This window comes from Plecotus auritus (genome assembly GCF_963455305.1).
Source record: "Plecotus auritus genome assembly, chromosome: 7".
Taxonomy (NCBI): domain Eukaryota; kingdom Metazoa; phylum Chordata; class Mammalia; order Chiroptera; family Vespertilionidae; genus Plecotus; species Plecotus auritus.
Genome location: NC_137774.1, coordinates 165,581,059 through 165,606,451, shown reverse-complemented (window position 1 = coordinate 165,606,451; position 25,393 = coordinate 165,581,059). Strand labels below are relative to the sequence as shown.

Below are 25,393 nucleotides of genomic sequence, written 5' to 3'. Positions count from 1 at the left end.
TAAAAACACGCATGTTTGCAGATATTTGAGTTGATATTTTAATATTATGTTATGTTGATGATCTTGCAGAGAAATGTTTAAAATAGAAACAAAACACCCCAAAGAAAAAAGGAAACCCACACTTCATTGATTTGAATATGTTTTAAATTATAGGGTAAAATCACCAACTTCTGACCCCCGGCCAAAACGATTAAGTAGATACAGATGTCACAGATATAAAACCAAATGTTTACATCACATCTTAAAAGCAATCATTATTTAATCCTGCAAAGGTATGGGGTGCTCAGATGGTTTAATGTATCAAGGAGAGAGAGGGAGAGAGAGAGAGAGAGAGAGAGAGAGAGAGAGAGAGAGAGATGCTAGCTTTCTATAAAAATGCAGTGAGACAAATGCCCATGAGCTGAATTTATGTTGATTCTCCCCAAAAGCTTAATGTTTGCAACTCACTGAGGCAGATTTTCTCAGTATCTACCCTTTTGCCTGGCATAAAGGCCTCAGATGACAGTCTATAATGCCTTGGTGGCAAAAGAATAATTTTTTTAAAAAAAGAATATACCACCGATACTAAGTTTGAGTCAATATTATCTCTGATTTAATTCTGAACTCATTCCTCAACAAGACCCTCTTTATAACATGTGGAGCTCCCTGCCCCCATCATTTGGACTTTTCTCCAATATGGGTGCCATCTGTCTGCAACATCTGTTACTCCACTGATTGCCAAAGTCAATTTGGATGATCTGCCTAGTTTCGTTCTCTCTTGGATATTTCTGACTACCTATCTCGCTTCTCACCCAAAGAGATGTAGTAGGTCTACATGGACAAAAGTTATGGAAACCGTATTTCCCAAGGCCAACATTAGAATATTCATAGTCTGAGAAGTCTGACTATACTTCAGCATACAAAAGGCATACTATTGAACTTTCTGAAGTATCTAGAATGGGTGGCACCAGCCTGAAGAAGACCAGTAGGCATGAAACACTAATGTTTTCCTACCACTTTCAGGTCCAGATTATTCTGTCATCAGGCTTTTATTATATTTTAATGACTGACTGAGAATTTAAAAGATATTTGTATTTCACAAAACTTTTAAAACTGTTGTTTTTTTAATACTCAAATTGTTGCCTCATTTATGGTTTTTTTAATGTATTTTATTGATTTTTTACAGAGATAAGGGAGAGGAATAGAGAGTTGGAAACACTGATCAGCTGCCTCCTGCACACCCCCCACTGGGGATGTGCCGGCAACCAAGGTACATGACCTTGACAGGAATCAGACCTGGGACCCTTCAGTCTGCAGACAAACACTCTATCCACTGAGCCAAACCGGTTCGGGCTCATTTATGTTTTTAAAAATCTCTTTCTATAAGCACATAGATTAGCTTTCTCAGTTGCAGTCACCGTTTTTAGTCTGGAAATCATAGATACTCCCTGGAGCCTGGGCACTGAAGGAGTCAGAATGGAGAGTGGGGCACAAGGTGGCAATACTAGTCCTCTGGTTTGGGGTCGCTCCTGGAACCCTATCTGAAATGGAATGAGATACTATGTCAGCTTCCGTCCACTAAGAGCCTGCCTTGTAGCCCATCCTCCTTTGCTACTGACTGACCAGGGTGATGGATCTCCTCAGGAAGCCACAGGAAGTGGAGGACACATGGATAGCATCACCTCCTGTAGTCAGCAGCCCTCTGGCCTGACCCATGGGCATGTGATCCCAAAGCCAAGGCTCCAAGGGACCACAGTGTTCAGTCCATCTCTAAAAAGGCAGGATGGGATAAGGGAGCCGTTGTACCACTACAGAGGCTAACCCCATGCTAGATGAGCAGGACCAAAACAATTTGTCAAGGCTAAGGAGTCCAGATAAGGGTGGCTCCAGAGAGTCCAAGGGCTGAGTCTGTTTTGCTTCTACAAGGGAGCAATTAGTGTCCTTACGATAACCGTCAATGCGATAGATAGGCAAGATTCTGGAAGAAATATATTTCTAGGAAAGGAGACTATAAAAATGTTTCTAAAATAGGTTGCTTTAGCATGAATTCTCTTTTTTAATCCCTCTTGGTAACTTTTAAGTATACAAACAGTCATACTTTAATATTTATTTCACTAACCAACATTATTGAAGCGGAAGTTACGTGAAATTGAATCAGAATTCGGTACCTTAGGAAAAACTCATATGAGAGTTGTATATGTTTCTTCCTGAAGTTTTTGAAGTTGCTCCCACTCTCAATCTATCCACCTGCAGGTTGACACACCATGACTCAAGGAGCAGGCATCTGAATTTGAGATGTGCAGAAATAAATGTGATTCCTCACTGTCCTTTCTCAAAGCACAGCAGTAATCACCTCCAGGACCCAACAGCTCTTGCTATAGATGGCTGCCTGGGTACACAATTAGCTATAAACCTTCCCACCTAGGGGCCATGGAAAAGGAAATAGCAGGAAGATGGAGGTTGTTATTTTGCCCCTTGAGGAATGAAGTATGAGACCTGTGGGATCAGGAAAATCAGCCTCAGAGCTTAATTCTCAGACCCAAGAAGACAAATACTTCCCTGCATCTTCAGAGGCAAAAACCTCTGCTAGTTTAGTACAAGCAGGCCTGTATATCTTGGGCTAGTAAACTGGTTGGTATTTGAATCCACATTGCTGGTGATTGGCAAATCCAAACCTAAACACACTTTTTATCATTCGTGTGAACTACAATCTATTGCCAAGCTGAGGAACATTTTTTTTTTTTACTTTACTGGAAACAAAAGGGTTCTGAAGCTGTTTTGGAAATATATATGACCTAGCATCAAAAATCATCAAATAGAAAATGCATTGTGACTTCAAGCAGATGGAGACACCCCCAGCCCACCCACCTACTGATGTTGCTTCATTGGGAAGACATGTAACATAACAGGAGTTCCAAATTGCCACCCTCAGTTGAAAGGGTCTCTCAAAGCTGAGCACACAAGTGCAAAATGAAAATCTTTGCAAGTTATTGTCTGTTCCGTGTGGTGCCCATTGGAGGGAAATGGAAAACGAGGACTCAGCCTGCATTCCTCTTCCTCATCTGTTTGTCTCTTTATCGGTTGATGGGACATGTCACCATAGCATCTAGGCTCTCAGCAGCATGGAGTAGGTGGACATGCTTATAAGGACCTAGAAGGCCAGCCTGTCCCTGGCTTCTTCTCTAATCTGCGATGGAAGAATGGTTCCATTCTCTGTAACTAACAAACAACAGAAGTAATGTACAGGTAAACAAAATATGAGCAGTAAGCCTTTTTGTTCAGGATAATCATCTAAGACTAGGCATCAGACACACAGGGGACCTCCAGCGTTTGTGCATTCTTCTGACATCACAAGTTCAAATGTGTTTTTCTTTTTCTTTAAACTTTTCATTTTGAGATCACTGTTGATTCACTTGCAGTTGTAAGAAATGTTTTCCTTTTCTTTAAACTTTTCATTTTGAGATAATTGTTGATATAATACAGAAAGATCCCTGTACCACTTACCCAGTCTTCCCTAATTAACGTTTTGCAGGTAACATTTTGTAGGACATTATTATGATATCAACAATCATATTGACATTGACATAATCCACCAACATGTGTTATGCTTTGAAAATCAATTTAACCCTTTGAAAAAGCAGCAAATCCATAAAATGCCTCAGGTTTAACAGTCTTCTGAAGATGTTTTGTGTATTTATGACTGACTTGTTTGGCTGTTAACCATGAAGCCTCAGGTCCCTTGAATGGGTCAAAGTTCTCTCTCACTGACAGCACTTACTGTGGAGGAGGAACTTCTTCACACTTTGTTTCAGCTTAGGATTTCCTAAAATTAAGATAACAGAGTGTACAGAGGGGTATGAACCAAACAGCAAGATGCAGAACAGAGTGATGAAGTTTCTGATCTTGAAAAATTGAGACAAGACTAACGCAGCCATCATGTACTGGGAGAGGTAGAGGACCAGGAAGGACAGGATGGACAGGAGTGCACTGATGTAGACACTCATGCCAGGGTGCGTGGTGCCCATCGCTGTGCTCCTCATCTGCTGGGCATGCCTCCCCAGGGAAAATATCAAGAGAAGAGCAGAGGTAAGGAAGATAAGTAAGGGCAGTACGAACTCAATTAAAAGAAGGGCAACTTGTATGTCTTCGCCTTGAGTTGTTGCATTTTGGGAGGAAGAGGCCAACCAGGATTTTTGGGAAATAATCCATGCATGTTTTCTGTGGAAGACAGAAGTGAGAAAGGTGTAGATCAAGGTCCCACAAATCAGCCATGGCATCAACTTGGAGATCCTCAACTTCAACCAAAAGAAGAGCGGGTGAGCGATGGTGGCGATCTTGGCACAGTAGAAGACGCTGAGCCATGTGGCCAACCAAAGTTCCGATGCATGTACATACATGAAAATTATAAGATTCCCAGGAACTAGAGAGAATTTAATCAAGGAAAGAACAACCAGATTAATGTAGATGGTGACCATCTGGAGACCAATCCTGGAAGTCGCCAGGCAGCACAGGAGGAAGTCGAAGGGCACCATCTTTCTCTGCCTGATCAAGTCTGTGCCGTTCACAACCACAATGAAGCCATTGGCTAGAACCCCCACGAGAAACTGAATCACTGAAAAAATAAGATGGGCAATGATGTACAACTGTAACATTTTGACAAGAAAAAAAAATCAGTTACTTTAAAAACTGATGAAGTGATAGATTTTGGGACAGTTGGAATCAGTCAAGTTTTCTGTTTTTCTTCAGCTAGATCAGAACCCCTTGGGGGGACATGACTCTGACAAGGAAGGCAGTGAGGTAGGAAGGCAGCGTGCATGTGTTTATAGCCGTTTTCTCAAGGCAGTCAAATAAGAAAGAGATACTCTAGCAACTATTTGCTTCTTCGTGACAGCTTTTGCATTTTCCAGGTCTACTTAGCTTTCAACATCATCATCACAAGCAAATGGTGGAAATGAGACACCTTCACGCTGGGAGAAGGGCTCCTCTGTTACATAATCAGCGAAAGTTCCTCAATCCTTCATCGGTACCGTAAATATTTAATTGTGTCTATGGAGTCTACTTAATGTTTGTGAAGCATTCTTTAAAAAAAATAGGATTAAAAAAAATTATCGCTTCTGTTATCATGATGCAGTTCACTCAGCAACGTACTCTCAGCAGCCTAAGTCTCCTAAGTAGTTAGTTGTTCTCTAAAATGCAATGGTGGAGCAATTCAGCACCACCTAAAACTGAAAACAGTTCTGTAATACAACATATGTGACAAACAGAAAGCATCACAAATATGTATATTTGAAAGGTCAAAGGCCCGAAGGAAGGTGATTTGCAGCAAAGAGAATCACTCAGCACCATTCATACCAGCAATCATCTGCAGAATAATGCACAGATTGAAATATTTCCCTGCTTATTTTTTTGAAACTATGAGAATATTATGACATGAGCTTCTTGTTCCTGGGGAAAAGTAATGATAAAAGATACATGATTCAATGTATTGTTATAACTAACAGGATATTTTGGGGGAAATTAAATTAGCAGTTATTAACTTGTATACTATGCCAGGTCTTCTTATACTAAACCAGGTTTTTTCAGCCTCGACACTGTTGATATTTGGTTTGGATAATTCTCTGTTAGCTGACCTGTGCAATGTAGGATATCTACCAGCATCCTTGGCATCTACCCACTAGATGCTCATAGTATAACCCCCTCCCCAGGTGTGACAACCAAAAATGTTTCCAGACATTGACAAATGTTCCCTGAGTGGCAAAATCACCCCCAGTTAAGCACCATTGTCCTAAACACTGGGGGTGGGGGGGATAGTGGTGAATAGAACACACTTTCTGTCCTCCAGGCAGTCAGACATTAAATGTACAGCAAGCACGTGAATAGTGTATAGTGTGACATCAAACTAAATTAGTTATTTGGACAATTCACCACCAGAGCACAAAGTGGAGAAGAACTTATTAAATGTTGGGGGAACTGAAGCTTTGCCAACTTAGCACTAGATCATAACATTTCCAGGAGATCCCCTAAGGAGGCATATGGATATGTGCTACTTTGTCCAGAGGTGTTATAAAGGATACTTAAGAGGACTCTTACCTTTAGAAACCTGGAAGGAAAATGGTATGAAAACATTAGTAGTGAATTACTCTGTCATTCTTCTCTGAATATGTGATGTCTGTGCAATGTGGGACTCCACTTTGCTCTTCTTGTCACGACTTCAATGGGATGAAGAGAACAAATGGGCAAGCACCAAGGGAGGCAGCTCACGAGTGGATTCCACCCAAACAGGTCCAGAGTCAAGCATGACAATCAGGATAAGCCTTGTTCTTTTCCCTCAGGTGGAGAGAAAAAAATACCAAAAATCTTTCAGTATATTTACATTCTGCAGGCTGGAAAAGCAAAAATGGAAGGGCATCCACCTATGAAATAACGAAGTCAAGAACTCTCAGAAGAGCAGTAACTACTAACTTCCTCGGCTTCTCAATCAAACCTCTATCGGCGCCTCTCCCTTTGCTGGCAAGTGCTGGTGACCAGCCTGTGCCCTGCGAGGCTCAGCCCTATCAAGGCGTACCTACGCTTTCTTCTCATCCCCAGCACTCTTTCATTCTTTTGGTGTTTGGCTTATGGTGGCATTTGTTAGATAGAACCAAACTCAATCAAATAAGCATTTTCAAAACAAAGGAAAAGAGAAATAATTATTACAAATTCACTTTGAAAGAGAGCTTTTGCTATCTTTCTGTTCGCAGAGACATCGCATCACAAGACCAGCCCCTAGCTCTTACCTGTTACCCCAATGTTGCCAAGACCTTTACATTCCAAGTGCTTCAGCATGGTCTGGGCATTTCAATAGCAATAATAATCCTATATAATAAAGAGGCGATATGCAAATTGACCATCACTCCAACACACAAGATGGCCGCCCCCATGTGGTCAAAGATGGCTGCCACAAGATGGCCAGCAGGGGAGGGCAGTTGTGGGAGATCAGGCCAGAAGGGAGGGCAGTTGGGGGGGACCAGGCCATCAGGGAAGGGCAGTTAGGGGCAACCAGGCCAGCAGGGGAGGGAAGTTGGGGGGGACCAGGCCTGCAGGGAGGGCAGTTGGGGGGGACCAGGCCTGCAGGGGAAAGCAGTTAGGGGGTGACGAGGCCAGCAGGGGAAGGCTGTTAGGGGTTACCGGGACAGCAGGGTAGGGCAGTTAGGGGCAACCAGTTAGGGGTGACCAGGCTGACAAGGGAGGGAAGTTAGGGGTGACTGGGCCAGCAGGAAAGGGCAGTTAGGGGTGACCAGGCTGGCAGGGGAGGGCAGTTAGGGGAAATCGGGCTGGCAGCAGAGCAGTAAGGCGTCGATCAGGCTGTCAGGGGAGTGGTTAGTGGGTGATCAGGCTGGCAGGCAGAAGTGGTTAGGGGCAATCAGGCAGGCAGGCAGGTGAGCAGTTGGGAGCCAGCAGTCCTGGATTGTGAGAGGGATGTCTGACTGCCCTCCAGATTGGAGAGGGTGCAGGCTGAGCTGAGGGACACACACTACCTCCTCCCCCCTTGCACGAATTTTGTGCACCAGGCCTCTAGTAATAATAATAATAATGGTAAAACTAAGGCAGAAAAGTGAAAAAAAATTTTCTATTTTGAGTCGAGAATAGTAATATAGTCTTTCTGTACTGACAGCAAACTAGCAAAGATAACGCATAGTACACCAAAGACTTAAAGGAAATAACCATGTCTGATTCTATTTATTAACATGCTACTTGTCTTTTGGATTCAAGCATCTTGAGGGGATATTTGGTTCTCAAATATTCTACTGTAACTTTTGTTAGCACTAGCTTGGGGAGTAGGGGCAATTCTTCATAGAGAACTTCGTTTCTTGGAGAACAGCACTTCTGACGCAGAAATCCCATGGAGCAAAAAATAAAAATTCATGAGGCTGAAGCTACAATTTTTTCATTAAATAATTTCCATCACTAATCCCTTCAGTGAGCACATACACAAAGGCTGCCGAAGGCACACTATTCCTGGACAAGTGCCACCAACTCGCTAGAGACTTGTATTTCCTACCCTGAAGGGTGGCAGGATAAGAGATGTTTGTCCGTAGCAGCGGAGCACTTGTGTGGCAGCTACACTGATGTCCCATTCAGACCCCCGGGTCGGCTGCATTTCAGTGCTGTGCAAAGCCCCTGGGGTCATGTTATCCAGCCTGCCCCTTAGATTCTACCACATCAATCAAAATACCCGGGAGCCTCCATCATGCTGTGCTGAGCGAGAGCCAGCTAAATATTGTTCAACAAACCAAACGGAGAAAAACGGTCCTAAATAGAAAAGCCCTTTGCGTCTCTTAAGCAGTTGGTTTTAGTGAGAAGGACGCATCAGAGAATTTCTGGCTCTGAGATGAAAAACGTATATGTCTGGCCTCATCTGTCAGTCATCAGCTCAGAATGATGACAGTTTTACATGGACAAATGGCTTGGAACAGATGGAACAAGTCCCAATGTGGAGAAATTCACATGACGATTACCCCATATTACCCTGATTAAATCCGCTTACTCACACTCATCTGTAATGAGCAGTCATTAAGAGAGACAATACTGCATATTCTTGAGGTAACTGACAGGCGGAAAGAGTTGCTTATTTATATTCAGATCATTCAGCCCCTCAAAAGAAAGTGCAATTTTTCCCCCCACAGGCAGTTAGACTGACACTCGCAAGCTTTTCACCAGGTAGAATGCTATAATAATTGTCTGTCTGCACACAGACCTTTACTTTGGGGTTAGAGTCACCATGAAAGTGAGTGATAGTTTTAATACATTTCCCAAGTTTTAATACCTTTCCCAAGTGAGTCTTCCCACTTCATTATCAAGGGAACAATTCCTGCTTTAAGGAACATGCCCATGTATTAACATTATTGTATAATTAATAGGTCATTCAAATGAGAAAGATATAAACTCTGGGCTAGCCAGCACAGACACCCTTGCCACGTCGACCCTGGAGCACAACTCAGCCCTTGTTAAAGTCTCTATGGAATTCATTCCATCTAAAATTCACAACATTTTGGTTCAAAACCTCCAGACTCTTTCAGACTAATCATTCTTCACATCCATTCATTCGCTTCTCTCTTCTTGAATATGCAGTTGATCTTTTGTACTGAAATTTTTGCCTTGAATGGTCACTCCCCTCTACTTGTCCCTCCATCTCCTCTTTTTATCTTAGTCATACATTTCTGTGCTTTTCTTTACCCTTCACAATATTCTGAAATGTATTTGCATCGCAGCAAATAGAATAAAGGGGCATGAATTTAAGTCTTTCATGTAAAGAACTTGAAGTGCCTTGCGAACAAGCATCCTGTGTTAATTACAATGACGGTGGGGAACCTTGGCTCACATGAATAATATCCAGTCCCCACGATTTTATCTTCAGCTCTAAACTGAGTGGTGGGATTTCAGATCCTTCTTTTCTTCCTCTCTCTTTCCCACCTTCCCTCTCTCTCCCGTCCCCTTTCCCTCCCTTTCAGATCCTTCCTTCTCTCCCCTCATTTCTTCCTTCCTTTCTCCTTCCCTCCATACTTTAGCACATATTTATTGTGTGTATTATGGACTATGGACTAGGCACTGTTCTAAGCATGGAGCATATAGTAACTAACAAGACAAAGCCTCTCTCGTCTTGGAAATTATATTTTAGAGGGGAAGATGAGAATTAAACAAGTAAAGAAATAAATACCTCCAGGTAACCTAGAGCGAGATGCTATTTTAGAGTGTGGCTGGGTAGACAGAGTCCTCAGAGAGAAGGTGATCATTGAAAAGAGAAAAGGATGACAAGGAACTATCTCTGGAGATCTAAGGAATGAGCACTCCAAATGGAGGGCAGGAGAGAGCAATGCCCCCCTTGAATCAGAAAAAGAGCTTGCAGTGTTCCAGAATAGCCAAGGGCCAAGTACTGCAATGCCAAGGCAGCATGAGCAAGGGGAAGTACCCGAGGAGAGGAAAATAGAGGGGCAGGTGTAGTGTGGTCAGATTGGGGGTTGGGGATTTACTCTGGAGAACAGACTTGGGGGTCAGAAAAGGGCACGAGTAGAAGCAGAAGGACCAATTTGAAGGCTGTGCAGTAGACTAGGCAGCGGAAGTTGTTGGCTTAAAACAGATTGGTGGTAGAGAGTGGTAAGAAGTGTATGGATTCGGCATCTATTTTGAAGGTAGAACCAAGGAGGATTTCAGAATGGCTTTGATGCGGGGCGGCGGCGGGGGGGGGGGGGGGTGGGGGGCGTGGGGGAGGGTGGGTGATGGAAAGAGAGAAGCCAAGAATTACTTTTGGGTCATTGGCATTATCTACTGTGATTTGGTGTCATTTTTCAAGAAGGGGAAGACTGGAGGAAGGTTCAACTCCAGAGCCCTGCTGTGGACATGTTCAGTCTGAGAAGCCTACTCCAGGTGGAGATATTATTAAGCAGTGGGCGATAAATTTGGAGTTTTGGGAGCCACAAGAGCTAGAAATACGCATTTGAAATTTACTGGCATAGAGATGATATTTAAGGCCACAAGACTGGATAAGATTATGTAGGGAATAGATTGCCAGCTGGAGTGTAAGAGCACTCTAAATAAGAAACAGACTATTCTGTGCATTCACATCACCCAGACTGTCCCAGCTGATGCCATATCTTTGTGGCAGGATGCCCAATGAGAGCCCAGGACGTGAGTTAACACATGCATCCCTGAAGTCAACCCTACTAGTCATGGTAGCCTAATCTCTTTATATATGGCTGATTCTATTTGCTGTTTCATTTAAAGATTTTGCTCCTTTATTCATAAGGATGATTGGTTGTAGTTTTTCTGGTGTTATATTTGATAAATTTGATTATCCATGTTATGCTGGATTTATCAAACAATTGTTAAGCTTTTTCTTATTTTCTATGCACCAGAACAATTTAAATGGCATGGAAATGATCTGTTTCTTGAAAGAAGGGAAAGAATTCACAGTGAAAAAATCTGAGGCCACAGGCTTTTTGGAAGGGGCAGAATTCTTACCATTGATTATGTGCTTAAAATGCTACACAATGGACAGACATAGTTTCAATTTGCCCTCTTGACAATTCTATGAAATTAATATTATCTCCACTTTATAGATTATTTAGTTGAGGTGCACAGAGGTTGGAATCGCTCACATTCACACAAATTAAAAAGTAGCATTTCTAAGATGTGGATCACAATGTGACTTTAAGTCCTATGGGAGTCCTTAACCATTCTACATCAGGGCCTCCCACATTAATTACATATGAAGGTTGGACAACTGCTATTTTTTTTTTTTTTTTTTGCCTGATGTGCATTCAATCCCTACGCTTTACCCTGACTTTCTTTGGAGACACCACCTCTCCTCTATTCTTATTTTTGTGTCTTATTTGGGACTGTCTCCATCTCAAAACCAGGAATAGCACATGACCTAGGAGTGACAGGTAAGCTTTCATTTCAATGACACATTACAATATATTTCATCTAGAGTCCTGGTGCATGAAATTCATGCACGGGTAGGGTCCCTAGGCCTGGCTGGCAATCAGGGCCAATCAGACCTTTCCAGCTGTCAGATGGGGCCTCCCTTCCCCGGCTGCTGGCCAGAGCTTTCCTTCTTTCCATGCCACCCCCTGGTGGTCAGCGCACATCATAGCGAGCTATTGAACTCCCGATCTCCTGGTTGAACTCCCGAGCGGACACTTTGCATATTAGCCATACACACACACACACACACACACACACACACACACACACACACACATACTAGAGGCCTGGTGCACAAAATTTGTGCATGGGAGGGGGGGTGTCCCTCAGCCCAGCCTGCACCCTTTCCAGTCTGCGACCCCTCGAGGGATGTCCGACTGCCAGTTTAGACCCGATCCCTGTAGGATCAGGCCTAAACTGGCAGTCAGACATTCCCTCACAATACTGGACTGCTAGCTCCTAACCACTTGCCTGCCTGCCAGCCTGATTGCCCCCTAACTTCTCCCCTGCCAGACTGATCTCCCCCAACTGCCCTCCCCTGCTGGCCTGGTTGCCCCCAACTGCCCTCCCCTGCTGGCCTGGTCACCCCCAACTGCCCTCCCCTGCTGGCCTGGTTGCCCCCAACTGCCCTCCCCTGCTGGCCATCTTGTGGTGGCCATCTTATGATGCCCTGGGGGCAGCCATCTGGGGCTGGCCATCTTGTGATGACATGGGGGTGGCCATCTTGTGACAATGTGGGGGGCGTTGTGCGAGGGCCACCTAGGCTTTTATTAGTATAGATATGCATCTATATATACATATGTTGCAATAGGTCATATTGAAACCCATAACTCACTTGACCAGAGGAAATCCATTTAGGAATAAGCATGAGGCCCAAATCTATCAAGTCAGAACTAATCTGAGAACTTTTGTTTAAAAAGACTGGGCAAAATGTCCCTCTCTGTCAAAGATAAGATGTTTGTCTGGAGCTGCTGGAGCCATCTTGCCACCATGAGGAGCGACTTGGACCTTTCTAAGAATGGATTCTTTGCAGAAGACAGCAGTGCCCAGAGAAGAGGGAGCAGACCAGTGCTCAAAACACCTCAGCCCCAGAGCCAGCCTTCACTTGACATTTGAAGGAACCTCAAATTCCTAGTTGCTGCTGAAGGGAGTGTGAGATGGGTTTTTGTCACGTTGGCTGCACTATAAGATAATAGCTGTGGGCTACACAGAGAGGCAGATACATGCTTTCCACTTTCACATTTAGGAACTGGAGCCTGAGAAGCGATTGGCCTGAAGTCAGTCATTTAGCAATATACCCAAGGTTGAGTGCTCTATTCCCTAAACTCAGTTTTCCAAACATATTTGTAGAAGAAATTTTTAGAGAAAATACAAATTCATTTTCTGGGGTCTCCCTTATACATTTAATTGCTCCCTTCCCATCACATACTCACTCTGACAGCTCAAAGTTTTATTGTGCTTTAAGAAGAGTTTCCAAAGCATAAGGTTACCATATGGGCATCAGAAGTTTTATTCATTCCAAACTACACAGACTATCCCTGGCATTGTGCTCCAATGGGCTGTACTTCATCCGGAGGATGCAAAGCCCAATACATTTCAATGTGCATCTCCATATAAGTTGAAGGCAATATGTGATCTTGAAACCCATAGTGCCACTTCTGCCCAGATCCAATCTCAAATGGTTCTCTTTTATCCTTGGAACCATACCTCCTTTTTTTTTCTGCCCCTCAAAGGTGGAATTATTCCTTAGGAATTACAATGAAATAAGATTAAGCATTCCAGGTTTTCATGCTTATTTATGTGTCTTATTTGAGACTGTCTTCATCTCAAAACCAGGAATAGGCACATAACCCAGGTGTGACAATTAACCTTTTATTTCAATGACACATTTCAATATGCATCTACATATACGTTTGTTGCAATAGGTGATATTGAAACCCATAACCCATAAAGGCTGCTGGAACTTTGTTTCTCCCTCTTCCCCAGACTTAATTTTGTCAACCCCTAGAAGACCCGGATTATTTTTCTTGCTTTGTTTCCCTAGCAGCTGGCACCAGGCTTCACGATTTCTCACTTCACATGCTTTGGGAATACTGGCCCCATTCCCTGCATCCAGGAATAGACATATATGTGTGGCTATACATGGGGATGCTCTATAAACATCCGCTGAATGAGATGAATGAGAAAGGCAAATAAAGCTTCTCATCTTTAGAAATATGTCGCTAACCAAACTTTAGTATTACATAAACGTTGTAATTTTACTATTCCGCCTACCCACCATCATCTAGCATCCATATTTTGGACAAATGAATGGGATGAAAGATAATATTGGTGATCAGATAACAGAGTGAATCTCACTGATTCAGAGGGAGTAAAAAGTACCATAAACGTGGCTTTTAAAACTCAATACAGTAAACTTAATACAGAACCACAGCATATCAGATCTGAAAAGAACATTAGTGATTACTTGTGCTAACTCCTTATTGCCTGAAGAAAGAGAAAACAATTTCAGAAAAGGTGCATAATGCCCATGTACTTTGTTCTAGGGAATATTCAGATGCTGTGTATTCTAGGACAGGGAATACTGTGGGTTTATTTCACCTAGAGCAGCCTCCATGGGATCATGATGAGATCCAGCTGATGGATGGCACAGTGATGGCTATGGTCCTCCCAAGGCACATCTAATGACCATGCTTGGAGGGAGAGCTGTGCAAACCCCACATACACCTACCTGTATCCCACCACTGTTCAGTGCGAAGTGTAGACATGGGAATCTACAATCTTTCCTGAAAAGGAAAGAACATCCAGCAATGGTACCCAAGGCCCTCCCGCCATTTGTATACAGTGAATTTGGTCCCACATATTTTAAATTACAACAGTAATATATTAGAAAGGAAAACATAAAGGAAACCTTTAATTCTAATTTTCCGTAGTCACTATCATTTATACTTAAGGCTTCCTACATAGATATTAAATGATAATATAGGAGTTTCATTTTCTGAAATATTATCCTTCCTCAATTATCCACCAATGTGTATGTTGTCATGTTGTAGTTAAATAGATCATATCAATTTAAAGCATCTATTCTTTCTGCCTGCACAAAACATAATTTAGATAATCAGAGATTCTACTGTGGCAGAGGAAATTTGGATAATGTGAACAATTAAGCAATCAGGAATAGAGTTTTCCTAGGTTTAGTAGACACTTTCTCCCCACTGTAGATATGACTTAACGCAGTAATTTACAAAACTTACTTCCTCCTAAGAATTTACACAATCATGAAATAAGCAATTTAGGCTATAAAAACAGGATGAGATCAAATATATTCCCAAAGTAATTGTTGTCAGATATATTCAAAGTACATCACGCTTTTATCTAAAACAGAGAAAGTAAATATGACTGTGGGAACACAGTGGTATGGGGTGGAGGATGAGGTGAGAACAGTCCAGTCCGTGAGAGCAAAACATGATCTAAATTCCATAGACTGATATTTAATGCAGCTCAGATCTCTTGTGCTGACCCAGATTGCCAAGAGCAGACATTTAGGCCTTATTTTACTTTGCAAACCACTTTAAAAACTGATCTATGAAACCTATTTTCATGCCTCTTATTGTTTTCAAGTTATCTGTCAGATTTTCAATGCAGTTGAATTGTGTTGTTCCTTCGACCTTTCTGGTGGAGGCCATGACCAGGTCCTTTGTAAGAATAGATGAAGTTCCCAATGCACTGAGCCTTGTGGGACAAGAGATGGTCACCTCAAGCAGAAGAAGAGGCCACACACCTTAGCTAGGTTTCCACACTTGCCAATGCCAAGGTCACAGGAGTGAGGGTCCTGCCGAAAGGAAAACCTCCGTTTCTTGTGGTGCCGCTGCCCTTTCTGGCTAGGGACTTGTGCCATCATTTAGGAAGAATCTGTACTAACAATATATGTCTAGTGACGTCCAACAAACATTTGGATCTCGGGCCAAATGTAGCCCCAGCCAGGACATATAGGTACTCACAGAGAGGGAGGGAGCATCACCCACGCCAGGCATCCGTGAAGGATCTCTTCTCCAGCCTTCCTCATCTGGAAAGCCCTCTATTCCATCCGCTCACTCCTAACTCTGATTGAAAACTCCTTTATCTTGTGGTTCTGATAGTGAGTTTGAGGTGAGGTCCATAATTCCCTCTTGTTGACAGAGAGGCAGAAATACTTGCTTAATTCTGAGGGTCCTCATCCAAAAGGGACCCGACGGACATGTTTACAATGAAAAGCAATTATAAAGGCCTGCTACTTCACTGAGCAGATGTGCCAAGTATCTGGGCACACCTGAGTCTTTAGCATTGCACTTGTCTATCTGTCCATTGAACAAATGTTTAAATGTTTATTGGGCACGCACTATGCTACGCCCTGTGGAAGCAGTAGACCGATTAAGAATGTTAATACGGCTACTCAAAGAACTGTTGACAGTTGCATTTGAAATAAGTTATCTGCCACTATTTTATTTTTCAGATGATGTTATGTAGAGAAGTATAATAGCAAGAGTTGGAAGTATTTGCAAAATATTTGTGCAGAAGTTTTCTGACACCAATTTTATGACCTTGGTGTGGTGTCTCAGGGAGGCTCTTGCTATGTCTTATTTTTCCAAAATACTCCTGGGGAGTGGCTTCTCCATCACCTCTCTGGAATGTAACGTTATCGGTGTCTATTTTCCCAATTTCCTATAATGCAATCAAAAGTCAGTTGTCCTAGGGCAACCTCTATCTCAAATGGATTGTTAATGAAACACAAATATGCACAGGCGTGTTCCAGCGAGTTGTTACGCACTATGCAAAGGGTATTGAAAGTGGAGCCGCTTTCACATTTGCTTTGCATTTGTCGAGAGGTCAAAATATGCAAACTGCACCCACTGCTGTCTATGCCTTCCAGCAAAAGAAAATTTTATTAAAGTAAGATGCAGAACCAACAGCACAGCTAGCATCCCTCATTTTGGGAAGAAGGCTGTATTTTAAAGATAATAGCCATTTATTTCTTATCTGAAACTAAGAATACTTAGCAAATGTTAATGTGCCTGTCTGTTTTAGGCCGGGTATAATGGCCTGCTCATAAGTATGCAGGTAAAGAGCCAACTTAATTATACGCAGTTTACGGCCCAAATGGAGATAGTTATATAGTCTGCAATTGGCCCTGGAAAGTTTTATATGAAAAATAAAATTAGTTAGCTGTATAGGAATGAAAAACAGTGATTTCTAAGAAAGAGTTTTAGACACAGCCAATTCTTACCCAAGACATATAAATTAAGAGTACAGCTGTAGGAAAATTTTATACGTAAGATGACAGAAAAAAAATCTGCTCTAACATAGCTTAAGAATATATATATATATGCTGGACTCCTTTATATCTTCATCAAAGGAAACTTTTTTCCAAATTAAAAGAAGTCAGATCTTTTGTTTTGTTTTTCGCCAAATTAGGGTCTGTTTGCCCCTGAAAACACCAAACAAGAAATGGTGGGGGAAAGGAAAATAAAAATTGCATGTGTGCAGGCCATTTTCTGTGCACTGCTGGTCATGCAGGGTGGATGGATCCACACTAGCATTTCCACAGCATTGCCTAGATCTTAGCTCCAGAGCTATTACATTGCTGATGGTGCAACTTCATGCCTATGGTTTTGCATTGGGTTTTGTTGGGTACAGTGCACCCTATGATGTACATGGGTCGCCATCTGTGGGGCCTGAGGCTTCTCATGCTTGGAACACTCTTCCATAGCCACATGCCATCCCCTATGCAGATCAAATGTCACCTCATCAAAAAGGCCTTATCTAATTACTCATCCCACACGACCATCACTTTGTACCCCTTCTCTTTCCCTGCTTCATTCTCCTCATCTTTTTTCCTAACATTTATTACCATTGGACATATTACTTCTCATTATCTGTTCTTCTTCCTGGAATCTAAAATTCCATTACAGTGGAAACAATTTTTGCTCATTGATGTGTCATCAGTAACTAGATGGTGCTTGATATATAGTAGGTGCTCAAAAATATTGAATGAACACATAATTAAATGTTTAAAATAAAAGTACACCTGTTCATCAATGACATTGTGTGGGAAGGTCTACTAGAAAGTGTAGCCTGCAGAATGGTGGGGAAATAATTCCTATAATGGCTATTGTTTTGAACAATTCGAAATATCAAGACAACTTTTATGTGCTTCTGACAGATTCAGTATACAAAAAGTATCCAAGATTGTGCTGTGCTGTGCTGAGTCCCAAGGGGAAAAATTGACCAGACTCCATCATCAGACCCTATCAGATGTATCCTTTCAAAATGATCATCTTTACCGGATTCATATATATGTCACTGAATTGGTCCTTGAGGTAGCTATGAAATTTAATTAACATAAACCTGTACAGAGACTTCTGCTTTAAATAATGGGGTCAGTTATTATTCAAACTAGAGAACTGGTGCACGAAATTCATGCACTTGGGAGCAGGGGGGAGGATCCCTCAGCCCGGCCTGCGCCCTCTCGCAGACCAGGAGCCCTCGAGGCATGTCCCCTCAGGGAGCGGGCCTAAGCCATCAGTGGGACATCCTTAGCACTGCTCTGGAGACAGAAGAGGCTCCTGCCACTGCTGCTGGGCTCGCCAGCCGTGAGCCCAGGTTCTGGCTGAGCGACACACCCCTGTGGGAGTGCACTGACCACCAGGGGGCAGCTCCTGTGTTGAGTGTCTGCCCCCTGGTGGTCAGTGTGCATCATAGCAACCAGTTGTTCTGCTGTTCGGTCGTTTTGCATATTAGCCTTTTATTATATAGGATAGATACTGGTATAGAGGGAGATAAAAACTTGTATTGGAGGAGGCTAGCCAAACCAGAAATAGGTAAAAATGAAAGCATTTCCGGCAGAAAAATGTGAAATAATTCAATAGCATGTTACTTAAAATCACCCAATATGCTAAATCCAGATCTGAAAAACAAGATAAAGATGGGAAGTGATTCACATTCACGAAGATTTTTCATGTTAATGTAATCATATTTAATGGAGAAATCTGTTATACATTTTAAAGGCTTCATTTTTAAAAGATTATAACCCATACCCAAAGTCTTATGAATATATACTTAATATCAATACAGATAAACTTATAGCTTTTTCCATTTGAGTGCACTTCCAGCTTTGTGTAGATACAGGTCTTTCTGGTGAGGGCTTGAGAATAAGGAACACTCCAGAGGCCAGAGGCAACTTACATAGGACTCACTGAAGCCACAGCTGGGGCTCACAACCCTCCCAGGCCTCTCCATCCACTCCCACTCCACTTTAGTGCCGGAGCATCTAGGATTCGAAAGTCATCTGGGACCTGGCAATGAGGCCCGGCTGCTGACTTGCCATACTTCCACCTATACCACTGGTGCTAATCAACTTTCTACACTATCCTGTCCATGAACTTGATAGGATCATAATACTATTACCATGACAGTCACTCTTCACTTGAATGCCAGGAGGAAATTCAGAGGTCTGTCGCTGAAGCAATCTATCTTCACATAAAAATATGAGTTAATTGACATAATTATATGTATATTCATAGGACTATATATTATCTTGCATGGAACCCATGATGTAGACATATCTCTCTGCTCCCCATAAGAAATACCTTTCCCACAGGATTCCAACTGCTGGTAATACTGCTGATCTTATTCCCAGAAAGACACTTATCAAATACTAGAGGCCCGATGCATGAAATTTGTGCAAGGGGCTCGGCCCTGGCACCTTGCCTTGGCCCTCGTAGCTCCGTCTTCATCCGGAAGGACATCCGGAAGGTCATTCGGCTGTCCGGTCTAATTAGCATATTATGCTTTTATTATTATAGAATGCCCTTCTAGTGGGACTCAACTGTAGCAGAGATCTGCAGTTCTTACAAATATCTGAGACCTTCACTTCCTCCTGGACACACAGCTGAACTATGTTTCCCAGTGTCCCTTGCATTAGGCGTGTCCCAGTGACAGAGTTCTGGCCAGTAGAATATGACCAGGATTTACATGTTCCTTTCTGAGGTGGGGCCCATAAAAATTATTCAAACACTATTCTCACCCTCTTCCTCTTCCTCTGGAGCAGTGGTCGGCAAACTCATTAGTCAACAGAGCCAAATATCAACAGTACAACGATTGAAATTCCTTTTGAGAGCCAAATTTTTTAAACTTAAATTTCTTCTAACGCCACTTCTTCAAAAGAGACTCGCCCAGGTCGTCGTATTTTGTGGAAGAGCCACACTCAAGGGGCCAAAGAGCTGCATGTGGCTCGTGAGCCACAGTTTGCTGACCACGGCTCTGGAGGAACAGAGAGCATTCCAAGGATTTAGAAGAGGGTGGGCCACAAGATGGAAGGATGTGGTAACCTGAACAATGGAGCAGATATCCCCCCACCCCCACCTCACCTTCACCAAACACACTATGGACTGAAATGAGTGAGAAATAAACTTGTATTGCATTGAGCCATCCAAATTTTGAGATTGTTTGTTTCCCAGTTAATGTACCTTGACTAATGTAATGACCCTTAATAGTCTTTCAGATTCTGAATTTTCTAAGAATTTTTTTGTTTCATTTGCTTTTTAAAAACTGTATTTTAATTGTGCTAAAATATACACAAAATAAAGGTTGCCATTTTAACCATTTTTAAGTGTACAGTGACATTCAGTACCTTCACATTGTTGTACAACCATCACCACCATCCATCTCCAGACATTTTTTCATCTTGCAACACTGAAACTATATTCCCATGAAACAGTAACTCCCCATCCCACTCCCCCAGCCTCGGGCAACCACCATTCCATATTCTGTCTATGAATTTGACTCCTCTAATTTATCCACAGCCTCACCAGCTCTCATTATTTTCTGTTTGAATATCCTAACATCTTAATCTCCAGAATAAGGCAAGAAATCACGTGACATTGCATCAATTACTCTTAAATTTTTACCAATATCTCTGAAAATTAGTCCCAAACTAAGAATGATTCCCAAATATTCAAAGCCCATTGTTTTTTTCCTTGATGTGAGCTACAACCACCTTCTCTTCTAATACCCAGCTTTGTGGTCACATGGTGATTTCTGAGTATGAAGGTAAGGTTGTGGCTGGCTTTGTGGTTAGTAAATAATCTCCTGGTAATACATTCCCTCCATGGGTGGGTGCTTTTGTGATGCAGAGCCGAGGTCTGAGTCTGACAGCTCAGCTAGGTCATTTCTATAGCAAGTCTTGTGAACATCGTACCCATATCTGGAGCAGATTACTAAGAATGTAAATCCCCCTCTAAAAGTAGACCCAGGAAATTGACAACTCTTAAAATTACTTTCCATAGAATTTCCATGATGCCTGAAGCTCTAATTAAAAGGACTCTAGAACTCCAGGTAGGTATAGAATTAAAAAAAACCCACAACCCACCATTTTTGCGTTTACTTTGTAAGTATAATAGCTATGAGGGGTTTTTTGTTGTTGTTGTTGTTTTTAAAGAAGATTATGGATTGCTATTCTTTTGGGAAAAATTTTACAGAAGGTTGAAACAATCTCAGTTTTATTCTCAATACCTTTACAATTCCTTGATTTATAAAAATCAAAATTTTAGAAAAATAATCCTGAACTTCAAGCAAGATTAAATGTATAAGAATAGCCAGAAATATTATGGAACAACAACAAGAGTAAAGATGAATGATTTCTACTATCAGATATTGAAATACATTATAAAACAATAATAACTAAAATAGATATATACTGACCACAACACACAAAAAAACAAAACACAAAACTCCAGGGAATAAGTGGATAGTCCAGAAAAATAAAAATGTATATAAAATCCCTCTGATATTTAAAATAATGGAGAGATGGACTATTTGGAGAATATTTTTGAGATAAGTAACTAACCCCTCAGGGAAAGATAAAGCTGGATTCCCATTGTTTCCAAATTTACAAAGAAATTAATTAAAGATGAAACAAGTGTTGGTGAAAATGTGGAACAACTGGAACTCTCGCCTGTCACTGGTGGAAATGAAAAGAATAAGGCTACTCTGAAAAACAGTTTGTCATCTTATTACAAAATTAAACATGTGCATAATCTATGATCCAGCTAATCCACTCATATCTATTTACCCAAGAGAAATAAAGAATATGTCCACAGAAAGACCTATAAAAAGAACATTCTTAGCAGTTTGATTCATAATAGCTAAAAACGTGAAAGAAACCCACCAAGAGACATTTGGCTAAATGGATAAACTATACTGAAACACAGTCGTACAATAGGTCACTATTAAGAATAATTAAAAGGATAACTACTGCCACATAAAACAACATGGATGAATCTCAAAATATTATGTTGAGTGGAAAGAGCTAGACACGCCCTGGCCAATATGGCTCAGGTGGTTGAGCGCCATCCCATGCACCAAGAAGTTGCTGGTTCGATTCCTGGCCAGGGCCCATGCCTAGGTTGTGGGCTCGATGTTTCTCCATCTCCCTTCCTCTCTCTCTCAAATCAATGAAAATATTTTTTTTAAAAAAAGGAAAGGAAAGAAAGGACTCGACACAAAGAGTACCTACTGTATGACTGCACTTTTATCAAGTTCTAAAATAAGCAAAATAAGTCTACGGTGATAGCAATGAGAGCAGTCGGAGGGGGGTGGTCAGGACATGGTGAGTGGAGAGAATTGACTAGAAGAGGACATGAGGGCACATTCTGAGATGAGGTAAATTTTCTGCATCTAGATTGCAGTGGTGGTTACACAGTGCATAGATCTGTAAAAACTCATCAACCTATAAACTGTATCTTATGACAATTATATCCTAACAAAAAGATTAAGTAGAGAATGGTTTAATATTTAAAGGAAAGGCTGACAAATATAACAACTTAATTTAAATTTCTGTAGGCTCTAAGAACATAAACAATATTAAAAAAATGAGTAACAACCAGAAAGAAATAATTATATAGATTGAGCTAATATCCTTATTTTAGAAAGAACTCTCAAAACTGAAAAGAAAAAAAATCCCACTGAACACTTCAAAGGGAAAATGAACAAAGATTAAACATTAAGCAATTTATTAAAGAAGTACATAGGCACCAAGCACTGTTTTAAATGTGTGATTGACCAAAGATTAATTTATCTCTAAAAAGGGTTCTTAGAAATAGAAAAGCAAACTTGGATATATACATAGGCAAGGGATATAAATACATAACTCATAAAAAAGTATATATATATATATGTATACTCACACACACACACACACACACACACACACACACACACACACACACTGAGTGGCCAGATTATTATGCATTCAGAGATCATAATAATCTGGCCACTCAGCGTATATCCAATAAACATTTAAAATATTCAATCTGTCTAGAAATCAAAGAAGTACAAATTAAAACAACTACATGCCCCGTCCTGACCTCGTCCTGCTTTCTCCTGTGACTGGGGTTGCTATTCTTACCTGAGGACCAGCATTTCCCAGCTCCAGTCTGGGAATCTCCTATAGTCCTTAGGATTTCAGTTCAGATACCACTTCTTTGGTAGGTTCTCCCGACTCCCAGTTTGGACTGGGACCCCCTGCTCTGCATGCTGTGTCCCAGCACAACACTCACCTTACTGCACTCAATGCCATCACCATGGTAACAAGTTCTGTAAGGACCATGCTGGAGCCTGTGTGCCCAGCATAGGGCCCAGGACATGTCTTGCTCAGCAAACAGTTCTTCAACGTTTTGTTGAGTGAGAATGCATGTTTTACATTGAGAAAGATTAAAATGAAGAAAAATATCCAGTGTTTGCAAGATTTTAAATTGTGGAACTTTTACCCGCTAGTGGTAGGAAAACATAAATAGATATAACTTTTTTGGAAGGTAATTTGGCAACATTTACCTTGACCTAGCTATTCAGCCTTTAAGAATGTGTTCTAAGGAAATTATCAGACAAGTGTCCACGAGATCTCATTGCTCATTGGTTGTAAGATTGGAAAATGTTTTAAAAACACCTAAAGGAGTAATTAGGTAAGTCATGAGTTAACAATGAAATACCATTCAATAATAAACAGTAATGCACAATAACCTACAATTATTAATATTGATGATGATTATTGATAAAATCATTCACAATATAAATTTTAATAGCCAGTTAATGTTATATATGCAGAAAAACCTATAGAAACATACATCAAAAAAATTAATTACTGTTTTCTCCCAGCAACAGAAGTATGGGTAATTTTTTCCTTTCACTCATCTGGCATTTTCTAACTTTTATTTCGATTAACATGCCTTATTGGTGTAATTTTAAAGAACCAAAAACACTAAACATGGAAGCTCTGTGATCTCTACATACTAGTTGGTGGGCTTCACCTTGAAGTTCCACTCTACTGAGGACTGAAATCCAAAGCAATTGGCTGAGATCCACTCTTCCCTTAAAGAGTCCATTTGCTTCTATTACAAATATCCCTGCTCTGAGTGGTCTGCACACTGGATTACACTTCTCCTCCTGATGTCATCTTAGCAGGACAAGAGATGGGGAAGATGTTGAGGACTGGAGTGTCAAACACAAAAGTGATCTTAAAAACCAGCAGGCTTGTGGTCTCTGAGAAACCAGGGTCAGATCAAGGACTTGGAACAGATGAGTGGGAAAGATGCCATATCCTGGGCCACTCCATCTACATCCCACTACCATTCAGACACTGAGCTCTCAGATAATCGGAACAACTAAAGCAAAGACTTCTATATTCTCACTCTAACTCCCCTGAGATAAAAGCAGTAATAACAGCAAACACTTAGAATGTGCTTCCTCTTTGCCAGGTACTGTTCAGAACACATTTTACCTGTGTTGATTCCACTAACCCTCATAACAACTCTGGATGGTAAGAATCACTATTAAGTCCATTTTGCAGATGAGAAACCTAAGTCTCATACAGGTTAAATATTTTCCCAAGGATATCTAGTCTTCAAACCCAGGCATCTTGGCCCTAGGATCCATGCTATTAACCATTTTAGCCATGGTTCTCACAGTTTCATACATAGGAGAATCACCTGAGAGATTTGTTAAAACCATTTCCTGGACTAGGTCCTCAGAGAGCCTGATTCAATAGACCATGACCGTGGGTGTCCATCAAGCCAGCGCTGCTGGTCTGAGACCCACATGGTAAGTAGCACTGCAGACACAGTAAGTGTTGCAATAAAGTGAACCAGTTACTTTCTGGAATTAAATCTAGTAAACAATCAATAATGGATGAGTTACCCATGGATCAAATGAACTGATCCCAAATGACTTCCTATTGATATGGAAGTAATTGGTAGTATAGTTGGATGATAATCCCATTTAAAAACTGTTACTGATTCAGCTATATTGCAGCGAGTATGAGGCAATGCATTCTCATGGCAAACCTGCTGGGAGTCTACAGCAAAGGGAAACAGGAGTATCACAACAGCACAACATGTCTTCTAATCACTAGAGCCTCATTTGCAGAAGTCGCAGAAGACACAATATGAATATAGCCTCCCACAAAACCCCACATTCCCCTTGCTCTCAGTATACATCTGTTTTTCCGGCAGAGGTTGCCTTGGATACTAGTATCCTTCTGCCTGAAAAGTCTATCCCCTGTGGCAAATTAGCAAATCAGCATTCAGATTTAATAAATCTGTCTGTTATTAATTTTCCTGCAAGGCTCAAACCCCCAAAGTCTGATAACCTCTATGAAAACTGATAAAACCAGTCCCTGGGCTCTCAAAGTAGACAAATGAATCCAGACCCATGGTGACTACAGGGGAGCACAGGGAACTTCTGCCCAGGGAACAGGGAGCATCCTTCTTGCTAAAGACACTGCCACTGCAGTGAGGGAGCCTGGGTTCCTCAAGGCTACCTCGTAATTATGACTAACACTCAAGACCTAGACCAGCTGCCCCCTGGGAAGGATGGCAGTACCACATCTATACTAATAAAAGGGTAATATGCAAATTGGTCA

At 41.5% G+C, this 25,393-nt stretch overlaps 1 protein-coding gene across 1 annotated transcript; it reads right to left on the bottom strand.

The window, feature by feature from the left end:
- Nucleotides 1–3,740: 3,740 nt before the first annotated feature.
- On the bottom strand, nucleotides 3,741–4,631 carry TAS2R1 (taste 2 receptor member 1; the record flags this gene model as incomplete). The annotated part of the gene is made up of 1 exon (XM_080682820.1): nucleotides 3,741–4,631. One exon carries the CDS (start codon nucleotides 4,629–4,631, stop codon nucleotides 3,741–3,743), a length of 891 nt encoding a protein of 296 aa, XP_080538946.1.
- Between the last annotated feature and the right edge of the window lie 20,762 nt (nucleotides 4,632–25,393).